We start from the raw sequence: 25,555 nt of genomic DNA, 5'->3' as shown, positions 1-25,555 counted from the left end.
GAAATCATACACACATGCCGACGTGGAGATCACACACACCGACATAGAAATCACTCGTACTGACATGGGCACCACATCGTCAACACAGAAATGACTCACACTCACACTCACACACAGCCTGACATGAGCCAAGCGTTCACAGAGGAGCCCTTGTCTGTGCTTGTTGGTAAAATCCCAATTCACCCCCGTGAAGGGGAGACGCGGGTTTCATCTGATTTTTCAACGCTATGCCTGTGGCAAGAACTGGGTGGCACCCTCACCTCCGGCTCTCACCTCTCTGCACAGCTCGGTGGGGGCCATTTCGGCAGATCCCCCTGCCTGATGGCCTTGTCCCCGACCCCCTAGACCCCTCCGGCCCACCCGTGGGGCCGGGCCTTCTCCCTCCCAGCAGCTGGGGCCTGTCCTGGCGTCAGGTGGTGGTAGGGGTACTGCCCCGGCCCAGGAAGCCAGGGCTGCCATTCAAACTGGGGCAGATGGTTTTACCAGGAGGAAGTTGACGGTTCGACTTCAAACACAGGTGACGCAGGCCCTACACCGCCTGCTTCCCTGTCGTACCCTGCCCTCGCCTGCCCGCCCCACCCCCTCCTCCCCGAGAGGGAGACTCAGGACCAGACTCCTCTCACCCACGGGATGCCGAGCTTGCCAAGGCTGAGGCAGAAGGAGGCTGCGTCCATGGGGTTTCAGCAACCACCGCTGGCCGCCCTGTGCCTGCTGGGGGTGCTGGGTGAGTACTGGGCTACTGGGACTTGGGATGCAAGGGAAGAGAAGCCGGTTCTCGCCCCGGTCTGACACAGGCCTATATGTGACCTCTCTGGAGCATCAGGAAGGGTCGGGGCCACCCCACTGGTCCCTTCCATCCCTTTACCACCCCCCAGCTCTGCTTCTTTCTTGTACTGCGGAGGTCTTCCTGCACCTTCCAGGTGGGCCCCATGCTAAATCAGACTCTCAGCCTAGAAACCAAGTCATCCAGCCCCCCCTCTAGCGCAAGCTTCCTCTGCCGTGCCCCCACCCGCAACGGCACTTGGAGCGTCTGGCCTTTACCTAGATGCGCCCAGGCGTACGTAGCTCACTGTCTCCTGGGCAGTTCTATGATGCTCTGAGCACACGGGGCCAAGGCACAGAGGGCTGCCTCTGAGAACGCAGCTGAGCATGAATCGGACACACACCCTGAGTCCACAGTCTCCAGCTCTGTCCCAGAGGAGCCCCAGGAGGCTGGCCAGCCAGGGTGGAGTGCACCCTGGGGCTGCTCTCACTCAGGCCCCAGATGAAGGGCTTCAGAACCGGGACTCCAAGGCTGTGCAGGAGCACCCGGGCCTCTGAGAAGGTGGCCGGGGTAAGGCCAGGGGTGGCTGAACCTGGGGCCTCCTGTACAGCAGAGGGGAGTTGGTAGAAGCTGGCGGTCTCCCCATTTATGATATGCAGAGGTGAACTGGATGAGGTCTGACCACCTCTCAAGGGCTTGGAGGGCACTGTGGGCAAGAGAGATGCCTGACCGGGGGAGAAGGAAGTGTTACGGCTTCCCAATTTTCAGGGAAAGGACCCAGGGGCTAGGACCTGCCTGCCTGTTCAGGGAGCCTCAGTCCCTCTTAGAGAGGCTGGTGTGTAGTGTGAGCAGATGTGAACGTGTGTATTTAAATATTTGTGTGTGTTTCCATGGGCCTGACATGTCTCCAAATGTAGGTTTACCTTCCGTCCGTGCATGTGATGATGGCACAGGTGCACACATGTTCACACAGCTCTTCTCACATGGACCCACGAGAGATACCAAATGCCGTCTGTCCCCAGGGCAGAGGCCTAGAGATAGGATCCTCCCAAGGAGCTGCGACCAGGGAGGCTGCCAGGCTCCCCGCCGAGAACGGGAATGGAGTCCTGTTCTCTGGGGCTCCCAAGTGAAGCCCATCATGGGACCAGTTTCCTGGCCAGATCCAGCAGCTGCCCTATCCCAGCAGAGCCCAGAGTCAGGGAGACTGGAAGGCAGCACCTTCCCCGGGGGGTTTGAGAACCATCTGGAAACCCAGGAGCTCATGCTTTCCGGTGTTTGTGTGAACTGGTAGATAGTGAACATTCTCACTGTTCGATGGATCACAGCTTACAAAGTACCTTTAAAAGCTACTTTCTTCTGTAAGCTTCACAACAGCTCATGAGGTTGGTGGGCCCATTGCCCCCATTTCATAGTCAGGGAAACTGAGTTCCAGAAGAGCCAAGAAGCAAAGCCCAGGGCACAGCAGCTAGTGAGCAGCAGGGCCAACTCCAGCCCGGCACTCCTGCTCTCATGGAGGCCCCCTGTACCCTAAAAATACAGACACGCCAAAGCCACTCCCACAAATAGAGAAATGGCTGCAGATCACAACTACCTCCTGCAGACATGTCCCCTCCAAGGGCAGGGTTGCTGAGGGCTGGGGACTCCTGGCTGGCCATCCAGATTGTGACTTGGGGACCTTTGGGGCACACAGATGCCCACGGCATGCCTGGGTGGTGTGACAGCTGGTCCCCTCTGTTGCTGCCCTCAACCCCAGCCTGCCTGGGGCTCACCTGGTTGGATCAATGGTGTGTGAAGACAGCCCTGAGGGTCAGGCCTGGCCACCAGGACTGCAGAAGCCAGCATTGGGGCAGGACAAAGTCACTGAGAGCATATGTCTCACAGAGATTTGTAAGGATTAAATGAATTGATGAATGTAGAGCTTTTAGCAGGAATGCTGGTTTAGAGCACATAGTAGGTGCTCAGTAAGCACGGATGGTCATAGTAGTTATTACTCTCATCATCACCAAGGTCAGAGTCCGGAGGGAACAAAGTGAGGTCGGACCTAGTAGAGAGTCTTGCCGGACGCCAGCCTGGCCATCGAATCTCCTCTCCCCAGCCCTCTTACACGGGTCACTCACACCTTCATTTATCCAACTACGAATATTTATGGAGCATCTGTTATATGCCCAATGCTTGTAAAGCATCTGGGATCATAGTAAACAAGACGGGAATCCTTACCCTAATGGAGGAAGCACCCGAAATAGTTACAAATTCCTAAGCATTGTGGTAAGTGCAGTGAAGAACACAAGAGCAGGTGGGACCCTGTGGCCAACTTCCCTGAGGAGCATGCCCAGTCCAGGGGCTGCGTAGGCAGGGAGGGCCTCTCGGAGGAAGTGACATCTCTTCTAAGACACAGATGCAGGAAAGAGCCAGCCAGGCAGGCAAAAGAGGGACGTGGTCCATAGGGGTTTGCAAGCGTACACGCAACAGGCAGGGCAGGCCCGAGAGGGGCTAGGCATCCACAGGAGGCAGAATTTTCCAGATTGGGGGTCATACTGTGTATGTACTATGTGTTCATCATGCGCCAATGAGGTCTTGGTAACACCCCCTAATCAAACACATTCCCATTCAATGAAACATGAATTCACACACTAAGAGAGACTCATTAAAGGCTGCAAATACCCTCCTGCCAAGTGTACTAGAAAAGACTTATGGTTTAGGGTATTAAGTTGCAGATGAGGGATTATGGCCCTGGGTCACTTCCTCCATAGACACTACCATCATCATCATCATCATCATCATCATCACCATGTCTGGTTCTCACAGGCCCCTGAAACGCCCCTCTCCCCTGGGACATCATTGAGACACATGTGGTAGGGACAGGATGGAAAATCAGTGGTGGCTGGCAGAAGTGCAAAGGGTCCTGCGCCACCACAGATTCCCATGGGGACATCCAGAGTGAGCCCTTCCTTCCTTGGCCTCAAGTTCCCCTACCTGTACCCTGGGGTGAGCAGGCTCCAGGTTCTCCCAGTGGTAGATTCCCACAGGACCCTGTCAAGTCATGGAGATGGGGTTTCTTGTCCTGACTCTACCATCAGCAAACTGTGTGACCTTGGGCAAGTTGCTCAGCCTCTCTGAACCTCAGTTTGTTGATCTGAAAAGGAGCATAAGCATGGGCACTTCCTTAGGGTGCTGTGGGGGGAAACACCTTTGGGATATAGGAAGCTCCGAACAAAATGAAGGTCTTATCACTGTCACAGTGGAGATGCGTACGTGGCATTAAATACGTGCAAATAGCAGGCACCAGTGAGAGGGTGACGACAGTTTAGACTGTGACAGCTGTCCTGCCTGGGATCTGTTCATATCAACAGGTCAGTGCAGGGCCCGTGAGCAGGCTTAGAGGTCTGAATCTGCTGTTCCTTCTGTGGGTGCCAGTCCCCAGGCTTTTCCTGGCATAAACTCAGCGACTCTCTGCATGTTTTGCACACAAAAAGACTCCCGATCAGAAACCAATCACCTCATCTGGTATTCCGCCGAGAAACAGAATTGGGGGCCTCTGCCATCTTTGTTCTCCTAAAGCCTTGATACAGACTCAGGTTAGACACAGCTCCGTTTCAGGAAAGGGGGTTTCTGACCTTCTAATCAGCCTCTCATCAGAGGATGAAAGGAAGAAAAATCCAAAACGCCGCCCCCCCCCAAAAGGCAGTCCGACCTGTGGTGTTTGCTGTGAATTGATGAGATGTTTGCAGACTATTAGAGGGACTTGTTGTTTATGGAAAAGCTGGAACATCTGACTTCCAAACCTCACTAAGTCCATCCATTTCCTGATCTGGGAAACAGGGTGACAGCAGCCCCTTGCAGCAGGGCTATTGGGAGGATGGGGTCCAGGTCCCCTGTGCCGAGAGCTTGCCCTGGGGTCTGCATGAGGTAGGAGCATCACACATGTTCACTCTCACTGCTCCTATCAGACATGTCCCAGCCCCTCCCTGGGACCCTGCTGCCTTGTCTCCACTTCCCAGTACATGGTGGTTGCAAAGGCAGATGTTCACGGGCCCCAGGAGTGTCGGAGTGAGCCAGAGGCTGGCCAGCCTGGGCCAAGTCCTGGCTCTGCCGAGTACTGCAAAGTAGAACCACCAACACGAGTCCATAAACATTCTCCAGCAATTCCAAAACCCAAACAACGTCTGCAGATCTCTGGAAAGTGCCTTTGGTGCCGATCCTGACCTGAATGAACGGGCTGCTATTTATAATCCTGCACATCCCATATGGCATGAAAATTCATGTCTCTCGGCAGAAACCATCATGAGATTGAAGCTGGAGCTCTCCAGACACAAGGTGACAGCAAGGGGCCTCAGGGGTGCTGGCAAACCAGATCCCACAGGTTGCTGCATGGGAGCTCTTGGGGAGGTAGCCTGATGAGGCCCGAGGATCCTATTTTCCAAAAACATTTCACTCTTGGGATTTTTTTTTTAATTTTTATTTATTTACGATAGTCACAGAGAGAGAGAGAGAGAGAGGCAGAGACACAGGCAGAGGGAGAAGCAGGCTCCATGCACCGGGAGCCCGACGTGGGATTCGATCCCAGGTCTCCAGGATCGCGCCCTGGGCCAAAGGCAGGCGCCAAACCGCTGCGCCACCCAGGGATCCCGGGATTTTTTTTTTTTTAAGCCAAACAAAACACAAAGAAACCTAATTTTTAAAAGTTGACTGAAAAAAATTTTAAGCAGCATGCAGAGCCAATAAAACCCATCCACGGCCTGATGCAGCCAGCGCTATCACACAGAGAACCAAAGCGAGAATCACTGGGAATGTTGGGGACACAAGAGGACCAGGCGGGTAGGGACGAGGGTGCCTACCCTCTCTGGGTGCCTTCTGGAATGCACGGACTTCTCACAGAGATCCCGCCGGTGCAGGTAGGGTCAAAATGACTAAATTTCTGTAAATGGGGAGATGAAGAGCGAGGCCAGGAGAGTGAAGATGCCTTCTCACATTCTCGGGCTTTCTCGGCCCTGAACTCCTTCTGGGCTCGGCTCCGAGGGGAGGGGGCAGGGGAACGAGGAGCCTTTGGAGGATTCTCGTTCCTGGCCCCAGCTGCTAGGCTGCGATTGTGGATGGCAGGTTAGCAAAGGACACCATGCTTCACGGTCCCCTAGGGTCTCTGGGCCTCTGGTTGCGGATTCTGCAACCCGCTAGGCCTCGCTGCAGCCCCGGAGGGTCTCAGAGAGAACCTAAGTGTTATCTGCAGGGTTCCAGGGAAGGAGGCTCTTGGTCAGACCCCTGTGAGGAGAAGCTCAAAGAATGGAAATATGTCGTGGACAATGACAACCTAAACATATCTCTGGACAGACAGAACGAAGCACCTAGAAGGCTCTGAGGCAGTCACACGTCTCACTGTCCACTGGTCCCTGGCCCTTGACAGCCTCTGAGATACAGCAGGAAGAGCAGAGAAGCCTGGCCCAAGAGGAAGGTGAGGGATCGCGGGGTCTAACTTTCTCGTTTTACAGTTGAGGAAACCACATCCAGAGAGGGCGAGTGACTTGCCAGGACCATAGAGCAAGTTCACGGAAAAGTCTCCCCACAGCGTGTTTCACTAACCGAAGGAAATTCCAAGTTCATTCCTGTTCATCACATCTGCACACCATGAACGTGCAGTAAACTGGCAAAAGGAGGAGTGACAGATGGCTTGGCTTTGAGTCCCAGCCCCAGCAGCAACCTGCTGCTCAGCATGTTAGTTCATCTTTCTCCACTTCTTCATCTATAAAATGGAGATCAAAATAATAGTGCCTACTGGCGCACTTGGGTGGCTCTAACAGTTAAGGATCCAACTCTTGGTTTCTGCTCAGGTCATGATCTCAGGGTGGTGAGATCAAGCCCTGCATCAAGCTCCGTGCTCGGTGGGGAGTCTGCTTGAGGATTCTCTCCCCCTCTCCCTCTCCCTCTGCCCATCCCCTTGTTCGCACACACTCTCTCCTCCTCTGTCTCTGTCTCTCTAAAATAAATAATTTTTTAAAAAAAAACCCAATAGTGCCTACTTCATAGAGCAATGAAGTTTGAGAGAGTCAACATATACAAATGCCTGGGTAAATGTGAACTCTTAAAGTGTTGCCAGGGGGATCCCTGGGTGGCTCAGCGGTTTAGCACCTGCCTTCGGCCCAGGGCATGATCCTGGGGTCCCGGGATCGAGTCTCGCATCAGGCTCCCTGCATGGAGCCTGCTTCTCCCTCTGCCTGTGTCTCTGCCTCTCTTTATCTCTCTGTGTCTCTCATGAGTGAATAAATAAAATCTTTAAAAAAAAAAAAAAAGGCAGAGCCTGAGCTCTGTTTTATAAAAAAATAAAAAATTAAAAAAATTAAAGTGTTGCCAGTGGTGATGATGGGGATGGTAAGGCTGATGGTGATGGTGGTGAGGCTGATAGTAATGGTGATGGTGGTATTGTTGTTGACGGTAATTTTGATCATGGTGGTGGTGATGGTTAGGCTGATGGAGGTAATGATGGTAGTAATGGTGATGGTGATGATGTGATGGTAGTGGTGGTGATGATACTGGTGGTACCGATGGTGACAATGATGGTAGTCACGGTGCCGGTGGTGCCGGTGATGGTGTTGTTAATAGTAATAGTGATCGTGATGATAGTGGTAGTGGTGATGATGGTGGTGATAGTGATGGTGGTGATGGTGACAGTGATGGTGATGGTGAAGGAGGGATGAGCCAGGAAATGCTGCTCCACTGAGGACATCAGGCACCCAGAGGGAGGCAAAGTGTGGGGATACCTAGATGCCCTTCCTCAACAGAGCATTTTGGGAATTTTACTTGGTTCTCCAGCTTGTTCAGTCTTTCCCAGAAACATTCTCTAAGGAGGGCCTGGGCCATCCTATGTGAGATCTACAAGAATGGTCTGGTCTGGTCCCTGCCTCCAGGGGCTCCAATGTCTGGAGACTCAAAAACCAGGGGGACAGGTTCTAGGCCGTGTTCATCTCTGCATCCCCAAACTTGGCACTGGGAGACACAAGCAGGCAGCAGAGAGCACAGGTTTGGAAGGCAGACTCACAGTTTGAATCCAGGCCTTGCCAGTTGCTGGCAGTGTCCCCCTGCACAGGGCATTCTCCTTCTCCCAACGTCTACACCATGAATATATGCAACTCACACCATGGAGCTGTGTGGAAGGTTAACAATGGAATCTATCAGGAGCCACCCTGAGTGCTGAGTACACAGCAGGTGCTCAATAACTGATAGCTGCTATCAATAATGAATTTTGACTATGGTGACTTGGGGGGATAGGAAGGTCTTGCGTGGGCCCTCTTCCCTGGCTCTCCAAGCATCTCAGGCTGGCAAAGCTCCCCCGTGGGCCTGCCATCCTCCCCAGGCCTGCCCCAGGCCCAGCCAGCAACACAACAGCACCAGCAGCCCTGAGCACCAATGCCAGAACATCACAGTATGGTGCCAGCATTATTCCAGGGAGTCTTGACTGTGGGCACGTCCTCCTTTAAAATTCTACTACCAGCTCCAAAACACTCAGGCAAAAATAAGCTTTTTAAAGCACACCTATTTTCATTTTTTTTTTTTTTAACACACAGCAACAATTTCTCAAAAGCAACTGAAATGGAGTCATTTCCCCTCTAAAGTAGTCACCCTGACTGTCCTGGCTGCCAATCGAGAAGCAAGCCCAGGAGTCATAAGGTGGAAATCAGAACATCTACTTCATGGCTGGCAAAGCTGAGCCGCAAACATGGGACGGGGCTCCGAAGCCACGCGAGCGTGCCACCCTGGCCCAGGCCCACCCAAATCCAGCGTCCTCCCCCAGCCACAGATGAGCCAGCCACAGGCCGCTCTGTGACAATCCCTTCAGTGAGCCAGCTTACCTCCCACTCTGGAGTCAGTCGGGGCTGGGAGGAGGCCGGACTTCTCAAAGGGCCCCCGTGGCTATTGAACAGGCCTGGGCAGGAGCCATGCTAGAGGGGAGGCCAGGTCCCCGACCCACCATTAACCGGGGCTGTGGTCTTGACTCCTTTGAGCCACCTGGCTGCACTGTCTTGGGCCAGCCCCTCCATCTCTGAGCTTCGACTTCTCCTCTGGAAGCTGAGCTATTTAAGATGAATTGCCCTCATTCTTATCCTGCGTTGGGGATAACTAGAAAGTAGCAGATGATGTCTGGGGTTCTCATGTTGGGTCATTTCTCCGGTTCTCTACAACTGTGAGGCTCAAACTTTTTCAGATTGAAAGCAGTGCTCACGACAGTTTTACACTGCAGCCAAATGCACAAAACCTCATAACCAACCGTGTATTCTGACATTCTCTATTCTGAGCCATTTCGTTTTGCAAAAAAAAAAAAAAAATGTGATGGTTGCATTACCACATAATTTTTAAAAATCAGTGGCTGCAAAGCTATATATCACTGCAAAGGGAGAGCACGAGGAAATGTTGAGGTGGGCGGTGATGGAAATGTCACCTTGACTATGATGGTGATCACACAGATCTCCGCATGTGTTAACATTCATAGATCTGTGCACTAGAGGAAAATTCATGTTACTGATGCTCATTTAAAAAGTAAAGTTTTAAAACAGGGGAAAAATTGATAGTTGCAGCCCATTAAACTGGTTTCGTGACCCACCTGGGGGTTCTGATGTATAGTGTGACATTCCCTACCCCTGAGCCCGACGTTTGGGGGGATGCAGAAGAGGCACTGCTCAGGCTGTGGGTGGGTATGAGGCGGGATGGGGGGTAGGAGGGAGGCTCCACTTCCTGACCCTCTTTTCTCTTTTCTACAGTCACTTCCTGCCTCGGGGGGGCCCACTGGGAGGACTCAGGTAAGGAAGAGACAGACAGAGGTCTGGAGCAGAGGGTGGTGAGGGGACAGGACTGTGATTCCATTAGGCTGTAGGGGGACCTGCCAGAGTGAACTCCACCCCAGAGAGAGAGAGAGAGAGAGAGAGAGAGAGAGAGAGCGTGAGCCCCAACACATGCAGACCCGCACATCCACATACTCGTATACACATTTGGACGCCTGTGCACTGGCAGATGCCCTGGATGGCCATAAAGCACCACCCGCATGCTCATTATCATGATAATTATTATTATGACCCACTCACCATGAACAGAAAACATAATGGCCCATAAATGCTCCCTGCAAAATCCTGTTTCCTACTTAGTCCCTGCCAGATCTTCCCGGTCAAATGCATTTGCAGCTGAGGCTACAGAGAGAGACTGCACGAGGTTGTAAAGTGTGCTGCACGTCCTCCCTTCACAGTTGGACTTTAAGAGGCTAGTGTTTCCCAAACAGGGCTTATGGGACATGTTGGATAAGAGGCAGACAACACCATCCCTCACTGGAGACTGATTGTGTGTACCAGCCTAGGAAAGCCTCTGAGAAGTCCTGCCGTGGAGAAATGTGTTTGATATTTCTTAATACAGCAGTTCCCAGACTCATTTCACCCCAGACTTCACTCTTTCACATTTCCTGAGATCACATCATGCTGAATGTTTTTTGGGAGAAATGTGGCTAGACAGTCTTATGAAGCATGCAGCCAGAAGGAGCCACAGGGGCCTTGGCGGGTCCTGTCCAGAATCTGGAAGCCTGCAGTGGCATCTTAGCTCTGAGCTCTAGCAAGTGACTTGTCCTCTCTGAGTCCCAATTTCTCCACCTATAAAATGGGGAGACCATCTGTTCTCTGGTGAGGATTCAGCGAGTCGGCTCACCGGAGGGAAAGCTGCAGAACACTCTGCCAATGTCAGGTACTGGACAAGCCCTTTTTTTTTTTTTCCAATTTAAAGATTTTATTTATGTATTCATGAGAGACATAGAAAGAGGCAGAGACACAGGCCGAGGGAGAGGCAGGCTCCATGCAGGGAGCCCAGTGCAGGACTCGATCCCAGGACCCGGGATCACAACCTGAGCTGAAGGCAGACGCTCAACCACTGAGCCACCCAGTGGTGCCCCAACAACCCCTCTTTGTCTCAAACTGGTATAGTGACCTTGCCAAGCCCTAGCCCTGGGCTCTGATCCCCAAGCCCAGAAGAAAAAGTAGCCTGCCTAGAAGTTTCCAACCAGGGAAAACCTCCACCTCCCAATCACTTGGCAAAGCTTTTTACACGTAAAATCAATCAATCAATCAATCAATTAATTAATTAATTAATAAAATCTTGAATAGGTAATACAGTTGCCTGGCTTAAAATTTTAAAAATATAAAAAAACCCTACAATGATGAATCTCATTTCCATTTCTGTCTCTCATCTGCCCAGTGCTTTCTGCATCCTAACACCCCAGGTAACAACCACGTATATCCCTGTCTTGTCTCTCCTTCTGGAATCTCTGCAGATACAAATATATTTCCTTCTTTTTGACTTCATGGAGCTTTATAAAATCATACCAGTCCTACTCCTACCTATGATCCAACAATTCCACTCCTCAGTATTTTCCCGAGAGAAACGGAACACGTGCCCACACAGACAAACATCAGCTTGTGAATGTTCCACACAGCTTTGTTCACAGCAACCAAATGGTGGCGTAGCCACACAGTGAGACATTCCACAACAAAAAGGAAGCTGGTACATGCAATGATGCAGAGAAACCCCAAATGCCAAGGCGAGGGAGTCTGACGAGAAAAACAGAACAACAGAAACAAAAAAACACGCTGTGTGATTCCAGGTACATAACATTAGGGAGGAGGCAAAACTTCTCTCTAGCAACAGAAGCAGATGAGGCTGGATTCAGGGAAACCGACTGCACATGGGCATAAGTGAACTTTCCAGGGGATGGTGGTTCCAGAAAGGCATGCCTTTGTCACGTTCCACTGAACAAGGGCTCTTGCAATGAGTACACATGAGTAATGTTTCTGTGTCTAAATCCTACCTCAACAAAATTGATTTGAAAAGTCAGAAAGAAAAATAAAAACAGGCGACAGGCCCTATTTCTATGGAAGCAGAATCTGCATGAGTGGAGCAATCCTGCTGGACGGTAGGTGCTGAGCACCCCTTGCCTGCTGCTCTGAGTTCCCCTGGGCTCTGAGGTCTCAAGCCCCACCCTCTGGGGCCTGATTTTGGGGGGACCCCAAGAGTCAGGGAGCACAACGCTCACAGGAGCCAGGAAGGCAGCCCCTGGGGCAGAAGGTGGCCTGGCTGAGGGGGAACCTGACTGGGAAAGAAGAGGACTCTCCCCCCACACACACACACCTCTTTGACCCCCCAGAGTTCCAGGTGAGACTGAAAGGCTCCAGCTCACGGTGCCAGGGCCAGCTGGAGGTCTGCATCGGGAAAAGTTGGTACACAGTGTCCAGCCGGAGCTGGAGCTGGAGCCAGAGCCCAAACCCCTGGGAGGAACTTAGGCTGGCCTTGAAGCTCTGCCGGAGGCTGGACTGTGGGGAGGCCTTGGCCATGGCCTACTTTCCTGCTTTCAACAGTCCCCAGAAACCGATCACCTGCCATGGACACGTGGGGTCCTTTTCCAACTGCAACACCAGTGTGGCAAGCCAGAGCAACCCCCTGGGCCTGATCTGCCAGGGTGAGTAGCCAGCAGCCCCGGTGAGGCTGCCTGGGGCCTGGGATCTGAGGCTGCAGCAGGCAGGTAGAGGGGCATTCCTGATTTATAACAACCCCCCCCAAAAAAAAATACCTTGGTGGGGACCTGGGGTGGGGGGTGTTGGCACCTGTCTGGTGGGATCAAGAGGCCAAAAACCTGGTTCTGCCAATTGCTAACATTACTGTCTCCTCTTAACCTTCGTTTTACCGACAGTAAAATGGGCTGGTACTGCCCACCCTGCAGATTTAGAGACAGTGTGTAGGACAAGTGGCACTTAAATCATAAGTTCCAGGTCTTTCTCTAAACCGTCGGGTTTGGGCAGCCCTCCCCCAACCTGCATCCTTCCCACCCCCCCATCTCCAGCCCCCTCCCAGGGCTCCTGCCCCTCCCTCACCAGAGTATCTCATTGCAGAGCCACCGAAGACAACACCTCCTCCCACGAGCCCCCCACCCACAACCACTCCAGAGCCCACAGGTAAGAGGATTCTGAGGTCCCTGGGGCCAGGGTGCTAGGTCTAGCAAATAAAAACACAGGATGCCCAGTTGCATTTGAACTTCAGGTAAACATGACGAGGTTTAGCAGAAGTATGCCCTATGCAGTATTTGGGAGCTCCCCACCCCCCACAGCTGTTGGCCAGTCTTTCATTCGTCTGTGTGTTGGAACCAGAGAGCCTGGAGCAAGGAGGACCCCATTGCCAGCCTGGCAGTACTCAGACCCGCTCCCCTCTTTCTCCCTCCACAGCTCCTCCCAGGCTGCAGCTGGTGGCCAGGCCTGGGGCCCTGCGGTGTGCTGGTGTGGTGGAGCTCTACTACGGCAGCCTGGGTGGTGCCATCAGCTATGAGGCACAGGACAGGACCCAGGACAGGACCCAGGACCTAGAGAACCGCATCTGTGCCGCCCTGCAGTGTGGTTCTTTCCTAAAGCTTCTGCCAGAGGCTGAGACAGCCAGGACACAAGATCCAGGGGAGAACAAGCCCTTGCCAATTCGATGGAAGATCCAGAACAGGAGCTGTGCCTCCCTGGAGCAGTGCTTCAGAAAAGTATCGCCCTATGAGGGCAGCCAAGCTCTGGCCATTGTCTGTTCTGGTGAGTGAGACTCAGTGAGGACCCAAGAGGTGCCCCCAGATGATCAGTCAACACCTGTTCCTGGAAACCCCTGTGGGTAGCACAGGGCCCTGGGCACCATGCAGAGCAGAATGGGAGGGAAACAGAGGGCAGGATGGGGTGGGGGGAAGCTATACTCACGCAAAGTAACCCAGAACAAGCCCAGATGCACTGCCAGCTTGGCTGCGGCTCGGTGGGAGATCAACAGGACTTGCAGGATGAGGCAAGGTCTCCTTGTGGGTTTGGGGGAACAGAGGAGAGAAGGCTCTTTAGGTGGGAATTAGGACTTGTGCCAAGGATCAGAGCAGGTGGAGCACTTGGAGGGGACCAGCCTTGAAGGAGGGGAGTTTGCAAACCCCAGAGACAGAGGAGGCTGGAGCAATGGTAACAAGTGGGAGGTTGTCCCACCCTACCCCCTGCACAGCGGGCAGAGGGAGACCAGAGCAGGTCCCAGAGAGCTGCTTGCGGAGGCTCCTACACAAAGACAACAAAAAGACTGGTGAATCTGGTGTGGCTGAGGAGAGAAGACCAAGGAGGATGCTCTCGGGGACCCCCAAACCAGGATCCCTGGGGAAATGGAGGAGGAAGAGACTGCAGGTCAGAGTAAGGGAAGGGGTGGGTTCCCATCACCAGAAGGGTTCTAGTGGAGTCCAGACTATACGAAGTCCGACTTACCGAGCATTTCCTGGGTGACAGGGACCTTCCCAGGAGGGTCATTCATTTTCACAACAGCCTGAGGAGGTGGGCGCTATTATTATCCTCACTTTACAGATGAGGAAGCTGAGGCGCAGAGAGGTTACATTTCTTGCCCAATATCACAGAGCACTAGCTGGGATTTCTACTCAAGCCACGTCACCCCAGAGTCTGTGGTCCCAGCCTTGGCTACCCAAAGTGTGGTCCTAGACCAGCAGCACCAGCTACATGAGCTGCTTAGAAATGCAGATATAGTGGTCCAACCTAGACCTACTGAATCAGATGCGCATTTCAGCAAGGTCCTCGGGGTGTGTGTGCAAAGATCTAGGAAGCCTTGCCCTGGACCTCTGGGCTACCCCGCAAGCATACCACCCCCACTCCCTCTGCACCCCGCAACCACCCCCTAGCCCGGTGGACGCCAGGTATGAATTAGTGAAACACCACCTCCTCCAGGTAGGAGCGGCCCAGCGTCCCCCACCCAGGGTCTCTCTGGGCCTGATGGCCGGGTGGATAGTCTGGTTCTCAGACCCACTCGCCACTGCCCTCCTGCAGGCTACAACGTGCAAAATCAGACCCAAAAAGGGCTCGCCTTTGAAATTCTTTTTCTAAGTAGAAAATTTACTAAGGCCTTTTAGATGGATGTTCTGGAAACTGGCCAAATGGGTGAGATCACAGCCCCCTCTAACCTGAGCACAGGTGGGCCTCAGCTGTGCACCCCAGGCCCCACCCTGGCAAGCAGAAATGGATTCAGTCTCTGTCAAACCGAGTCCTCTCGTGAAAGCCCACCCCTTGAGGCTGGGCAGCAGGAATCCTGGGTTCTGTCCCACCCCTGAAGTACCAGGACCCGGGGCAGGAGCTGTTTCCTGTCACTAGGCCTCAGTTTTTCCTTTCTGAAAAGCCCTCCCGCCTGGCCAGGGATGGTTCTCCAAGGTTAGAGGACCCAGGTGGAGCCTGTTTCTCACAGCTCTTCTTTCACTGTCACCTGTGCGGGGACTGAGTCCCTCCAGCGGCTGCCGTGAGCATTGCCCTCTCTCGGCATCTTCCCTGAGAGCACCCATGCTGTCACATCTCAGGATGGAGACGCCAGGGAAGGAGCTGGATGGGGGCAATGCCAGAAGATGCCAGAAGGAGGGAAGAACAGACAGGAAGGCGACCCCAGCTCCCCACGAGCTGGGCTCTGCCATGGCCCCCTGTTGGCCAGCGACACGGGGCCCCAGTAGCCAGGCCAGGGTAGGCTAGAGCTCCCCCAAACCTTTCACCTGCCCTCCACTGCTTCCCCTCTCCAGGTTTCCAGCCCAAGGTGCAGAGCCGCCTGGTGGGGGGCAGCGGCTTGTGTGAAGGCTCTGTGGAGGTGCGCCAGGGCAGGCAGTGGGAGGTCCTGTGCGACGTCCCTCGGGCAAAGGGCACGGCGCGGTGGGAGGAGGTGTGCCAGGAGCAGCGCTGCGGCAAACTCAACTCCTTCCGGGTGCTGGATGCCACCGAGAAAACCTCCCACGGGCTCTTCTGCCCTGAGGAGAAGCTGTCCCAGTGCCACCAGCTTCAAGAGAGAAAAACCTACTGCAGAAGGGTATTTGTCACATGTGAGTTGGCCACAGCCTACAGTGGGCAGAGGGCAGTGCTGGATTTTCCCTTCTAGGACCTCACCAGTGAGTGTGCTTCTGAAGGACAGGCTCCAGGCCTAGACAGAGGCTCGGAGTCCTAGAAAAGGTTGGAGAGGTGGCAAAGGGGGGTGGAGGGGGGCAATTGTGCTCAGACAACAATGAGCATGAACCATAAAGAGGAGATTGGTCATAATGGATAAGGAGCTTTCCTTCTGTCTTCTAGTCTTCCAGGATGGAAGCTAGAAGAGCAAGGGAGAACCGGTCATTGAATCACGCATAAAAGAGAGGAAATAGATGAATGGAGGGCTGAACGGGTGGACCGATGGGTGGATGGCTCTTAGCATACGATGGCAAGGTGATCACTTATAAGCAGCTGGCAAAGGGTAGAAAGTGAAATAGTTGATAACAAGAGTGGCCAGTGATAGCTGGAGGACAGTAGGAGACAGATGAATGGGTAGCAGAGAGTTCGAGAGACAGGTGGAGAGGCCAGTAGATAACTGCCTTCTGGCACATGCTGGTGAACTGCAAGGAGCAAGGGGTGGGGGGTGGGGGAGCCAGCGGCCTCCCTCTGAGCGGACAGTTCCCACTTCCCAGCCAGGATCCCCCTGACCTCTGCCTCCCCCAGGCCAGGACCCAAACCCGGCAGGCCTGGGCGCAGGCACCGTGATGAGCATCGTCCTGGCCCTTGTGCTCCTGGCAGTCCTGCTGGTCGTGTGCGGTCCTCACGCCTACAGGAAGCTGGTGAAGAAATGTAGGTGCGGGCGCCCCGAACCCCCTCACTTTCAAGCCCCTGTGGGGGGGGGTGTGCAGGAGAGCATCTGGGCTTCCCTACCCGGCCCACCCCTCTCCCGCCGGTGGGAACAGAGAGAGAAGCAGGAATACGGTGAGCGCTGATTGGCGCACACCTGCCCCCCCCCCCCCAAGCCGAGGCTCCAGGTCTGGGTCCAGGCCCGGCTCCAACCCCAAGCGACTGCCTGCCGGGGCTGCTACTGAGCCGCTTCCTCCCTGAACCTCAGTTTCTTCATCTACCTGATGGGCGAGGGCGCGCCTTGTGAATGTAGGGGGCTGGTATCCTTGCCTTGCAGAGCTCGGAGCAAAATTATGCAGAGACTGGAAGTGAGATTAGAGAGGCCAAGAGAAGACCGGGAGGTGCACAGTGTCGCCCAGGTCCCTCCTGCCCTCCCAGGCTTAATTCTGGTTCTAAGGCCCCGTGGTTGTTTCTCCTGGACAAGCAGCCCCCTCAACACGCCCCTTCACCCTAGATGGGCCCAGTCACCCTCCTGAGCAAGTCAGAAAACTGAGATCCCGAAGGATTTCAGGGGGCAAAGTCCAGCAGTCTCTCCTTCAGCTGCGCCTGCTGCCTCCTGCCTCCCCCCCCACCTTCCCCCACACAAGTCTCCCCATCCTTCCCTCCCATGATCCCTGCCCAGCCTCTGCCTCATGTGCCTTTCCTGTCTGTCACCCAGTCCGCCAGAAGAAGCAGCGCCAGTGGATTGGCCCGACGGGAATGAACCAGAACAGTAAGTGTTGCGGAAGGCAAAGTCCTCCCTCAGCCCCAGCCAGTGTCCACAGGGGGTCAACGGCTCTCTGCTGACCACCTACGAAGCCAGCAGCTACTTTAGGCCTCTGATCTCCACCAAGTTCATCTAAGGTGGGACTGTGGTCAACAGGGGTCAGCAGGTGGTATTCCACCATCACATAGATTCAGAAATCAGTGAGGTAAGCAAAACGAGGCGCGGCTCTTTATTTCAGGACTTACTAGAACCGTATTGGGCATTTTTGCAAGAAAGGTTGTCCAAGCTCGTTTTCTCATGGAACAATTTTAAAAGGCCAATTTTAAAACATTTTGTAACAGCTAGCCCATCCCATACCCTCGTTCTTCATCCTCTGTCCCTCTAGCCACAGCCAGACCACCCTAACGGACAGAACCATGGCCCTTCTCCCACTCCATGTTCTTCCTTCCCTTTTGCAAATCAAGGTGTGCTGTGAAGTCTCTTTTACAATATAAAGCCCCTCAGCTCCAGGAGAGGAGGGACTGTATCTGGCCTATCACCTGTGTTCCAATCCCTGCCTAATAAATACCTGATGAATGACTAACTGACAGCTGAAGGCCCACCCTGCCAGATTGCTGGCCAAACCCAAGCTGCTCAGGAAGTCTGAGTCCCCGCAAGAATGCACCTGCTCAGGAAGAAAGGAGCAGAGGGATGCAGTGAGGAGGTGTGGGTGCCCTTGGCCTTCCCCCCATCCTACAATGGAAACAAGAAATCTCAATTCCGGGCCCCTGTTGGGGAGGAGGAGCAGAGGAAGACAGAGCAGCAAGGCTAATGACACCATCTCCTGCATTTGCTCAGTGTCTTTCCATCGCAACCACACGGCGACCGTCCGGTCCCAGGTTGAGAACCCTGCTGTCTCACATGTGGAGAATGAATACAGCCAGCCTCCCAGGAACTCCCACGTCTCTGCTTATGCAGGTAAGCAGCAGCCAGGCTTCCAGGGTCAAGGCAGGCCGGAGCACAGGCCACACCCAGACACAGGATGCCCAGGGGAGTGGGGGCTCTAACTGCCCTTTGACAGTGGTATGAAACAGATCCGGCCTTAACCGGCCTCAGCTTGTCCCCCCAGAGACCATGAGCCACTCAGCTAGAGAGAATATGCCGAGATGCCATTAAACCACAGCACTGCTGTGACCTAACAGGCCTGTTTCTCTGCAGGGCCTTGTGGGCCAGATGGTAAATGAGGCCCCTTGGATCCCTTGCAGACCTGCAGGAGGCCTGAATTGAATGTTCCCTGACTGGCACTAACAATTAAGCCCCCAGGGAGCCCAGAGTTCAGTATCATTAGTGAACACCGGCTGATTTTTATCAAAACAGATACAGGACTGTCAAGCCACCCACCAGCTCCTAAGCCCCTGTGATCCTCAGACCCCATGGGGCCCTGGGCTCTGAGGGGCTCTCTCTGTGCAGCCTGGTGGGGTAAGCCTGCTGCAAATGGCCTCTTTTCTTTCTGCAGCTCTGGAAGGGGCCCTGAATCGTGTTTCCACCCAGCCTGATAACTCCTCCGATAGTGACTACGATTTACACGGGGCTCAGAGACTGTGAAAGGTGAGTTGGGCTCCCTGGCCGGCCCCCTGGGATCCCGGAACAGCCCTACAGATAAGCCCTGGCCCCTCAATTCCTCACCTCTTGCCCGCCCTGCCCATCCAGAATGGGGGCATCTGTACATCTTAACTCTCATAGACAAAAAAATATATATATAAACATCCACTATATTGGTAATGGGGGCTAATTTGGCAATAGTAGCAGAAGGATGGTCAACCTGAACACCTCCTCCCAAACTCCATCTCAGAAGGCCGCCCAAAAGAGCCCCTGAGAATTTCCTGATGGACTCACACCCCTGTGGAGCTGCCAGCAGGAAGAGGTAGCCCCTGGCCCAGAGGGACAGCCTCTGTCCCTGTTATCAAACCGGGGGCTTGGGGCCTATCCTCACCTCCCTGAACCTTCTCTAGGGTGCAGGGTTTCCTCCTCTGACCTGTTTCCTTCTCTCCCCACAGAACCAGGTACCAAGCACAAAACATCAAGAGGCAGACCTGTTTCCTGAGACGACTCTGTATTTACTGCCTGGAAATAATTTCTGCCCCAGCTAGAACATGGACGCAGGCAAGGGTGCTTTCGGACATATCCTAAGTCCCTGGAGCTGTGGGCCGCCGGAACCTGGCCCAGTGAAAACCCCCAACACAGCTCGGCTGCCCTTCCGAGTTGAGCATAGCCCAGAAACAAGAATCCCCCAACCCTCAAAATCAGACATGTGGGGAGCAGCACCCGGAGGAATTGGTTCTGAGACTCTGACCCCAGTGAGGAAGGAGCTCCCCTCTGAGCCGGGATAGGGGAGTGCAGGGGAAACCGGTCCTCTATTGTATTTTTAATATGTTCTTTGTAAATAACACTTTTTCTACTTCCTGCGAACTAGAGGGCCTCCGCTCCTCAGTCGGGGGTCCAGCTTCTGGACCCTTCTGGGGATGCTGGCAAGCCCGAAACAGAGCCACTCAGCACAGCAGGCAGCCACTGCCTGACACAGGGCCCAAGCACCCTCCCTCTGTGGCCGCCCCTCAGCCCCTCACTCCAAGCCCTAACAGAGAGCACCAAATCTCTGGGACTGCTGGCTGCCAAGCCCCAAGGCACCATGCCACCCCAGGGCCCGTGAAGAAAGGGCCAAAGAAAGGACCTAGCAAATCCGAGGTGCGTGGGGGTTTGGTTTTGCACAGCACTTTAAAGTTCAAAGCCAAAGTGGTTTCAGCCAATCACAGTTAACTTCCGAGCCGAGAGGCAGAGAACAGGGCTGGACGTCCATGGAAGTTAAATCATTCATTCTCCCAATGGAAACTGTCTCTAGACACACACATTACCGTGTGATGCTGGGATGTCCTTAGTGAGGAAGGAAGGGTGAGTGAGTGGGGACATCTCACAGGAGCTTGAAGATCTGACCACCAGGTCAGCCCTTGGGCACCAGTTCCCTAAGAAGGCGTCTTGGGTCTGGGGCCTTCCTCCACATGATCTGCCACTGTCTCCACTGACAGCAACAGTTCTTCATGGCCCAAGCTACAGAAGCCAACCCAGGAAGAGCAATGGGGTGTTACTAGAAGGATATGGGGTAGGGGTGTTCATAGAATCAGGGGATCTGAGGACAGTAGCTTGCTAGAAGAGTCTGGTCAGCTCTCTGCCAATACCTTCCAACCAGGCCTCCTGTCCTCCCCTGCTTGGGACCCAGAGTCCCAGGAGAGCCCAGTGGCCAAACCCGAGTCTCGGATCTGCCCCAACCATGCTAGGGATCCAGAAACAGGGGCACCCAGTCCCCTTCCTACACTCGGCAGGGGTGAGGGGCTGCTCAAAAGGGAACTGAGAGGTGGCTTTCAGGGAGGGCCGTTGGGGAGCAAGAACTCCTGTCCCCTCAGAGGTCCTTCAAGCTGGACTAGGGATCAAGTTGACCTGAGACAGGTGAACAGGAGAAAATCAAATTGAATAGAAGTATGTACAGAGGATCCAAGCAGATGTGGAAACTGCAGAGACAGGCCCAGAGATCTCCAGGTCATTCTGAACTAAGAGGAAGGGGCAGGGCTCTGGGACTGCAAGGGGAAGGAATGCACTTCACAGAGCACTAGGAGGCGGGAGTGTTTGGTAATGAGATGTTTGCCCTGCCCTATAGATGGGTCACTCAGGTGCAAGTGATCTCTAGCAATAACACTTATTCTGGAAAGACCTCCAATATAGATTCTTCTGTGCAGTTAAAGGAGGGCAATGGTTTCTTGTGAGCCCTGAGCCTTGATTGCCTTTAGGTCAAAATAGTCCGTGAGCCAAAGTGGCGCATCTTGGGGAGGCATGCCCTCGGCCCCTACAGGGCAGAGGCGGTGAGGCACCCAATGTCTCTACCAGCACCTTTCTTGATAAAAGCTCTTTACTCCCTAGCTTGCCCACCAGGCATGACCCCAACACAACCATGGCCAATTTAACCCCCTCCCCCCAAAAAGGAGCTGCGTTGAGGGGTCTCTTTAGAAAGCTTTTCCCAGTGGTGGCAGGCCTGGGTGGTGCACTCCACAAAGGCCTGTTTGGTTAACAGTTGAATAGGAACCATCTTGGCCTTTCGTCAGGCTCTGGCCTTAGCAGGAAGGATTAGCCCACAAGGCCTGGGCCGCCTCCCTCACCACAGAGGATGCTGAGCTGTGGCCTGGGCCACCTCAGATTCAACCTCTTGCCTTATGGCCACCTGCCAGAGCAGAGTAGGGGCCGCCCCTTCACCAGGGAGGGGAGTGCTGTATGTCCCCCCCCACTCCACAACAGCCCATTTCCCTAAATTGTTACCTGCATGATCGGCCAGGGGATTGGGGGGCATGAGAGTGTGCAGCCTGACAGACTGATTCAAGCACATTCTCCTCCTTTTGTGTAAAGGAGACTGAGGCCCTGATGGGAAAGCTCACTCGGAGTACCCAGTGACAAGCCTTGCTTCAAAGCCGTCATGCCTCTGGGATCTGGGAGTCAGATTCAGGATAGCCAAAGGGACATTTCAAGTGGCCTTGCCCCAGCTGAATCAGCAAAATGTCCTTCTCACATAAGCTAGGAATCACCTTGAGGCTCTAAACTTGGTGCTTGGGGTGTGTCCTTGGGCAGCTGGCTCTGGAGGCAGGGACCCACTGGGGTCTGGGGGAGGGCGCCTGGTGATTCAATGTGGCAGATACAGGGGTGGGAAGAGGCATCCGGAGGGCCTGGGGAGAAGGGAGAGCAAGGAGCAGAAGGATGCTCATGCACAGATGACCAGCTGAAGCATCTCTCCGTCGAGCCATTTCATAGAAAGTGGTGGTTCCTCTCGGCAGCCCCTTCATGCACCCCACCACCTGTCCTTAAACCTGGACACGTGCAAGGCGCAGAGTTCAGGAGGGGGCAACAGACAGTAAGAAAAAAAAAATTGACTAAAGCCCAAGGATTCTCAACATGGGCTTAGATTTCCCAAACTTTCTTCCAGACTCAGTCCGGAAGAAAGTTTGGGAACCGGAAGACTTCTGACACCACATGGCATGGTGGAGGAACCCCTGCAGCCAGGTCAGCCAGCCAGGTGCCAGCCCTGCTCCCACCCCTCCAGGCTTTGAGACTGGTCACTGGCCCACCCACCCCCTGCAGTCTCCTCCCTTGCTTAAAATTGGGGATCAAAGGGCTGTCGAAAGGCCCCGACAAGATCAGGCATGTATTCAGTGTATTCAGTACTGGCAGTCCAAAGCACTACTGCACGCTGTCCACAGGCAGCCTGTCCATGTCACTTTGCTGGGCAGGAAAAGCAGATGGGCTGACTTGAGAGTCCATCAGAAGCCTGGCCTCCTGACTCCCCCAAAGCTGCCCTTACTGGTGAGAGCAGAAGACTCCCTCCCAAGCCTCATGATAGAATCAGCTGAGCTCAGGGTGGGTTAGAGAGGGAGTAGGCTGGGTGGTGCGAAGACCACTGGGCTCACAGCCAGTGGCCCGCTGCCCCCTCTCTTTCCGTTTATAAACTGTATGGGAAGAGCTGGCCCTGACCTGGTGGCATCCTGGCGTTTCATACAGGCAGACAGCAGGTGGCGCAGATGCGGTGCCACCCTCGCTAGGCTGGGCCCCGCACGCCGCCTCGTGGGGGCCGGCGGACTTGCATGGCCCAAGCTCGGCCCAAGAAGAGGCGAAAATGCAGGTCCCTGCGTGAAAACACCTAAGATTTTGGAAAACCCAAGTGCAGGAGAAGAAAGGGAAAGGTCGTAAGAGCCAAGCCAGGGCCAAAGGAGCAGGGGAGGGCAGGAGCCCGAGAGGATACCCAGATAGATGAGGCTTTGTGGACCTGATCAAAGAGGCCTTTCAGCAGAGCATGATCCTGACGGTTTCCACCCCCCACAACCCAACCCAGCCCCCCAACCCTCCCCTCCAGCAGCCACATCTTTACTTCTCAAACCCCCTGGAGCCACAGCACGATCTGTAACTCACTGAAGTTTATTATGGCAACTAATTATACAAACATACCAGCAATCTGTCACAGTTCCAGAAGCTCCCAAACCAGTAGAGTCCATTAGTGATTTCTCTTTATAAATAACTTACAAGAAGCAAGCACAATTGGCAAGGAACCGACAGCGTACGTGTAAATGGAGCATCTCATGGCGAGTACCCACTGATGGCATGCAGGCCAGGGCCAGGGGGCAGGCACCAGAAGGTCGAGTTTCCTCGGGGGCCCCCAGCACCCCAGGCCCACTAGATGCTAGGAACTCAAGTAGTGGACATTTCAAGGCACATATGACTTCATATAGCTGATAGCAGCTCCAGAATCTGCCCTGGAGATTGGTTCCCATCTGGAACAACCAAGTTAATGCTTCATTCATCACATCCCTTTGGTCTATTGTCTTTTATTACTGAACACGCTTAAAAGCCCCAGTGTGCTGGGGCTACATGTGGCACGGAGTCACAATTTCTGCCCTTTACATTCCAAAGACGCGAGAGAAGCAAAGAAATGGACTCCGTCCAACAGAGCAATGGTGTCTGAGAAAGCACCGTGTGGGAGGTCCCTGTCTGGGCACCCCCTGCTGTCTGTCTGAGGAGGGGTGCTGGGGTTGGGGCAATAAGACTAGGGAGCCAGAGGGAGGAGATGAAGTGGGCGGGGGTGCGGCTGCGATGAGATTCAAGGCACTAAAGGAGTGGATGGATGGGGAGGGAGGGGACCCCACAAGTCAATGGGCCCCAGAGAAGAGAGGGTGGCTGGGGAGGTGACTGGCCTTCCATTCCTAAGTGAGTCCAGGGTGACCACGACCTCCTGGGCCAGAGCTGCTCCCTCCTCCCCAGGCAAGGCGACCCCCACATTCTCCAACCAGTGCCAGGAAGGTCTTGGGTCCACCTTCACAATCCCCAGCTTTCTCGCTGCTCTGGCTCCACTGCCATCGTTCAAACCAGCAACAGAGGACACACTTATCTGACACTGGCCTATCAGAGTTCAGTTATGGCTTTACGGGACTTAAAAATTACTAAGTGTAAAAAAAAAAATTACTAAGTGTTTTTCCTAACTGTTCCCTCGCCCTGATCCAACTCCAGCCATGTGCGTGGGGCAGGCCAACCTTGAAAGGACCAGACAGACACAGAGTTGCATCCCTGGCCCTGAGCATCAGATTGAACGTCCTAAGTCCCAGGAGGGAAGGAGGGGGTGAGCAGGGGCCAGACACCAGCCCCCTCGTCACTGAGATAACTGCATCTGGTTCCAGTGTCTGTGAGTGCAGGCACAAGTAGACGCCTACAAACACGTGTAGCTGGTCTCTGACACGGACACCCACAAAGAGGTTCTGAACCCCCCACCTGGAGAGCACCAGAAAAGCTGAAGCCAGTGGCTGAAAAGAAGTGTTTCCTTCCCCGCAGGGGCCGCTAAGTCTGTGACTGGCCAGCACATTGCCTGGTTGCCTTTCCAGGCCCACACACTCCCAACCAGGTCCCCCCAAGGCCCCTGTGTCCTGACACAAGTCCACAAGGAGTGCCCCAGTCTGCTTCCAATTTAACCTCGAATCTCAGTGGGAGGCAGGCCAAAGGTTGTGGTACAGGTGGAAGTAGAGGAGGGCTGAGGGCCAGGACTGTGTTTAGTACCCCGGCCAGGTCGGACCCTGAGGTGGTGGAAAGCCATAGGGAGGGGTGGGCCCTGGGGGGTAAGGGGGCTGAGGGGGCCCTGAGGCCTGGGGCTGGCCTGGGAAGTTCAGGAGCTGAGGCTGTGTTGGGTAGGGAGGTTTTCCTCCTGTCAAGAGGTAGGGGGCCTGTTGAGGATATCCTGGACTGGGGGCCCGGGTCCCTGCCAAGGGGTACCCGGGGCCAGAGGCAGCAGTGGGGGCCATGGGATAGCCTGGCCGGGGTGGTGTGCTCCTCTGTGGGGACCAGGAATAGCCTGCAGCACCCCGGGCTCCCGGGTGGGCTGATGGGTAAGGAGGGCCCAAGGGCCCACTGTAGGAATAGGAAGGCTGGGACACCACAGGGAAGGGGGCCGGTGGGAGCGCACCCTGGGCCGTAGGGCCCACAGGTAGGCCAGGAGACAGGCTGTAGGGCAAAGGGTAGGGAGGCACTACTGATGGTGGTGGGGGTGGCTCTTCGGCCACTGGGGGTGTCACCGGGGGAGCCGGGCAAGGTGGGGGTGGTGGGCGTGGAGAAGGCGCATCACCAGCTGGCTCCTGGGAAGCTCTGGGCCTCCTCATCACATCCTGGAGCTTCTCCACACGCACCCTCCGCAGATGGGACAGCATCCTCATGGAGGAAAAGTTTTCCAGAAACGTCTCCAAGGGCACCTCTCCCTCCAGGAACTTCTCAGCCATGGCCTAGAAGATGTAAGGTCTGGTGACAACAGGGGCCCGCCCGGGATCAAGGCCACCCATGTCCCCT

General features: G+C 54.5%; 2 protein-coding genes across 4 annotated transcripts in view; one reads left to right on the top strand and one right to left on the bottom strand.

Moving 5' to 3' along the window:
• The first annotated feature begins 498 nt into the window (after positions 1–498).
• CD5 (CD5 molecule) lies at positions 499–19,593 on the top strand. Its single transcript, XM_025446373.3, has 11 exons — positions 499–724; positions 9,508–9,546; positions 11,925–12,236; positions 12,667–12,729; positions 12,997–13,341; positions 15,339–15,632; positions 16,279–16,404; positions 17,120–17,173; positions 18,005–18,124; positions 18,663–18,754; positions 19,204–19,593. Exons 1-10 carry the CDS (start codon positions 631–633, stop codon positions 18,749–18,751), a joined length of 1,536 nt encoding a protein of 511 aa, XP_025302158.3. The 5' UTR covers positions 499–630; the 3' UTR covers positions 18,752–18,754; positions 19,204–19,593.
• A 3,540-nt stretch (positions 19,594–23,133) lies between these two features.
• The window catches only part of VPS37C (VPS37C subunit of ESCRT-I), a 28,949-nt gene continuing 26,527 nt past the window's right edge, over positions 23,134–25,555 (bottom strand). For all 3 annotated transcript variants that reach the window (XM_025446378.3, XM_025446379.3, XM_025446380.3), the window contains one exon: positions 23,134–25,491. In XM_025446378.3, the coding sequence (XP_025302163.1) occupies positions 24,769–25,491 (723 nt within the window). In that variant the 3' untranslated portion in view covers positions 23,134–24,768. The remainder of the gene's footprint in view (positions 25,492–25,555) is intronic.

Source organism: Canis lupus, chromosome 18, assembly GCF_003254725.2.
Source record: "Canis lupus dingo isolate Sandy chromosome 18, ASM325472v2, whole genome shotgun sequence".
Lineage (NCBI taxonomy): Eukaryota > Metazoa > Chordata > Mammalia > Carnivora > Canidae > Canis > Canis lupus.
Note: the sequence above shows the minus strand (reverse complement) of the source record. Positions and strands in the feature narration are given on the sequence as shown.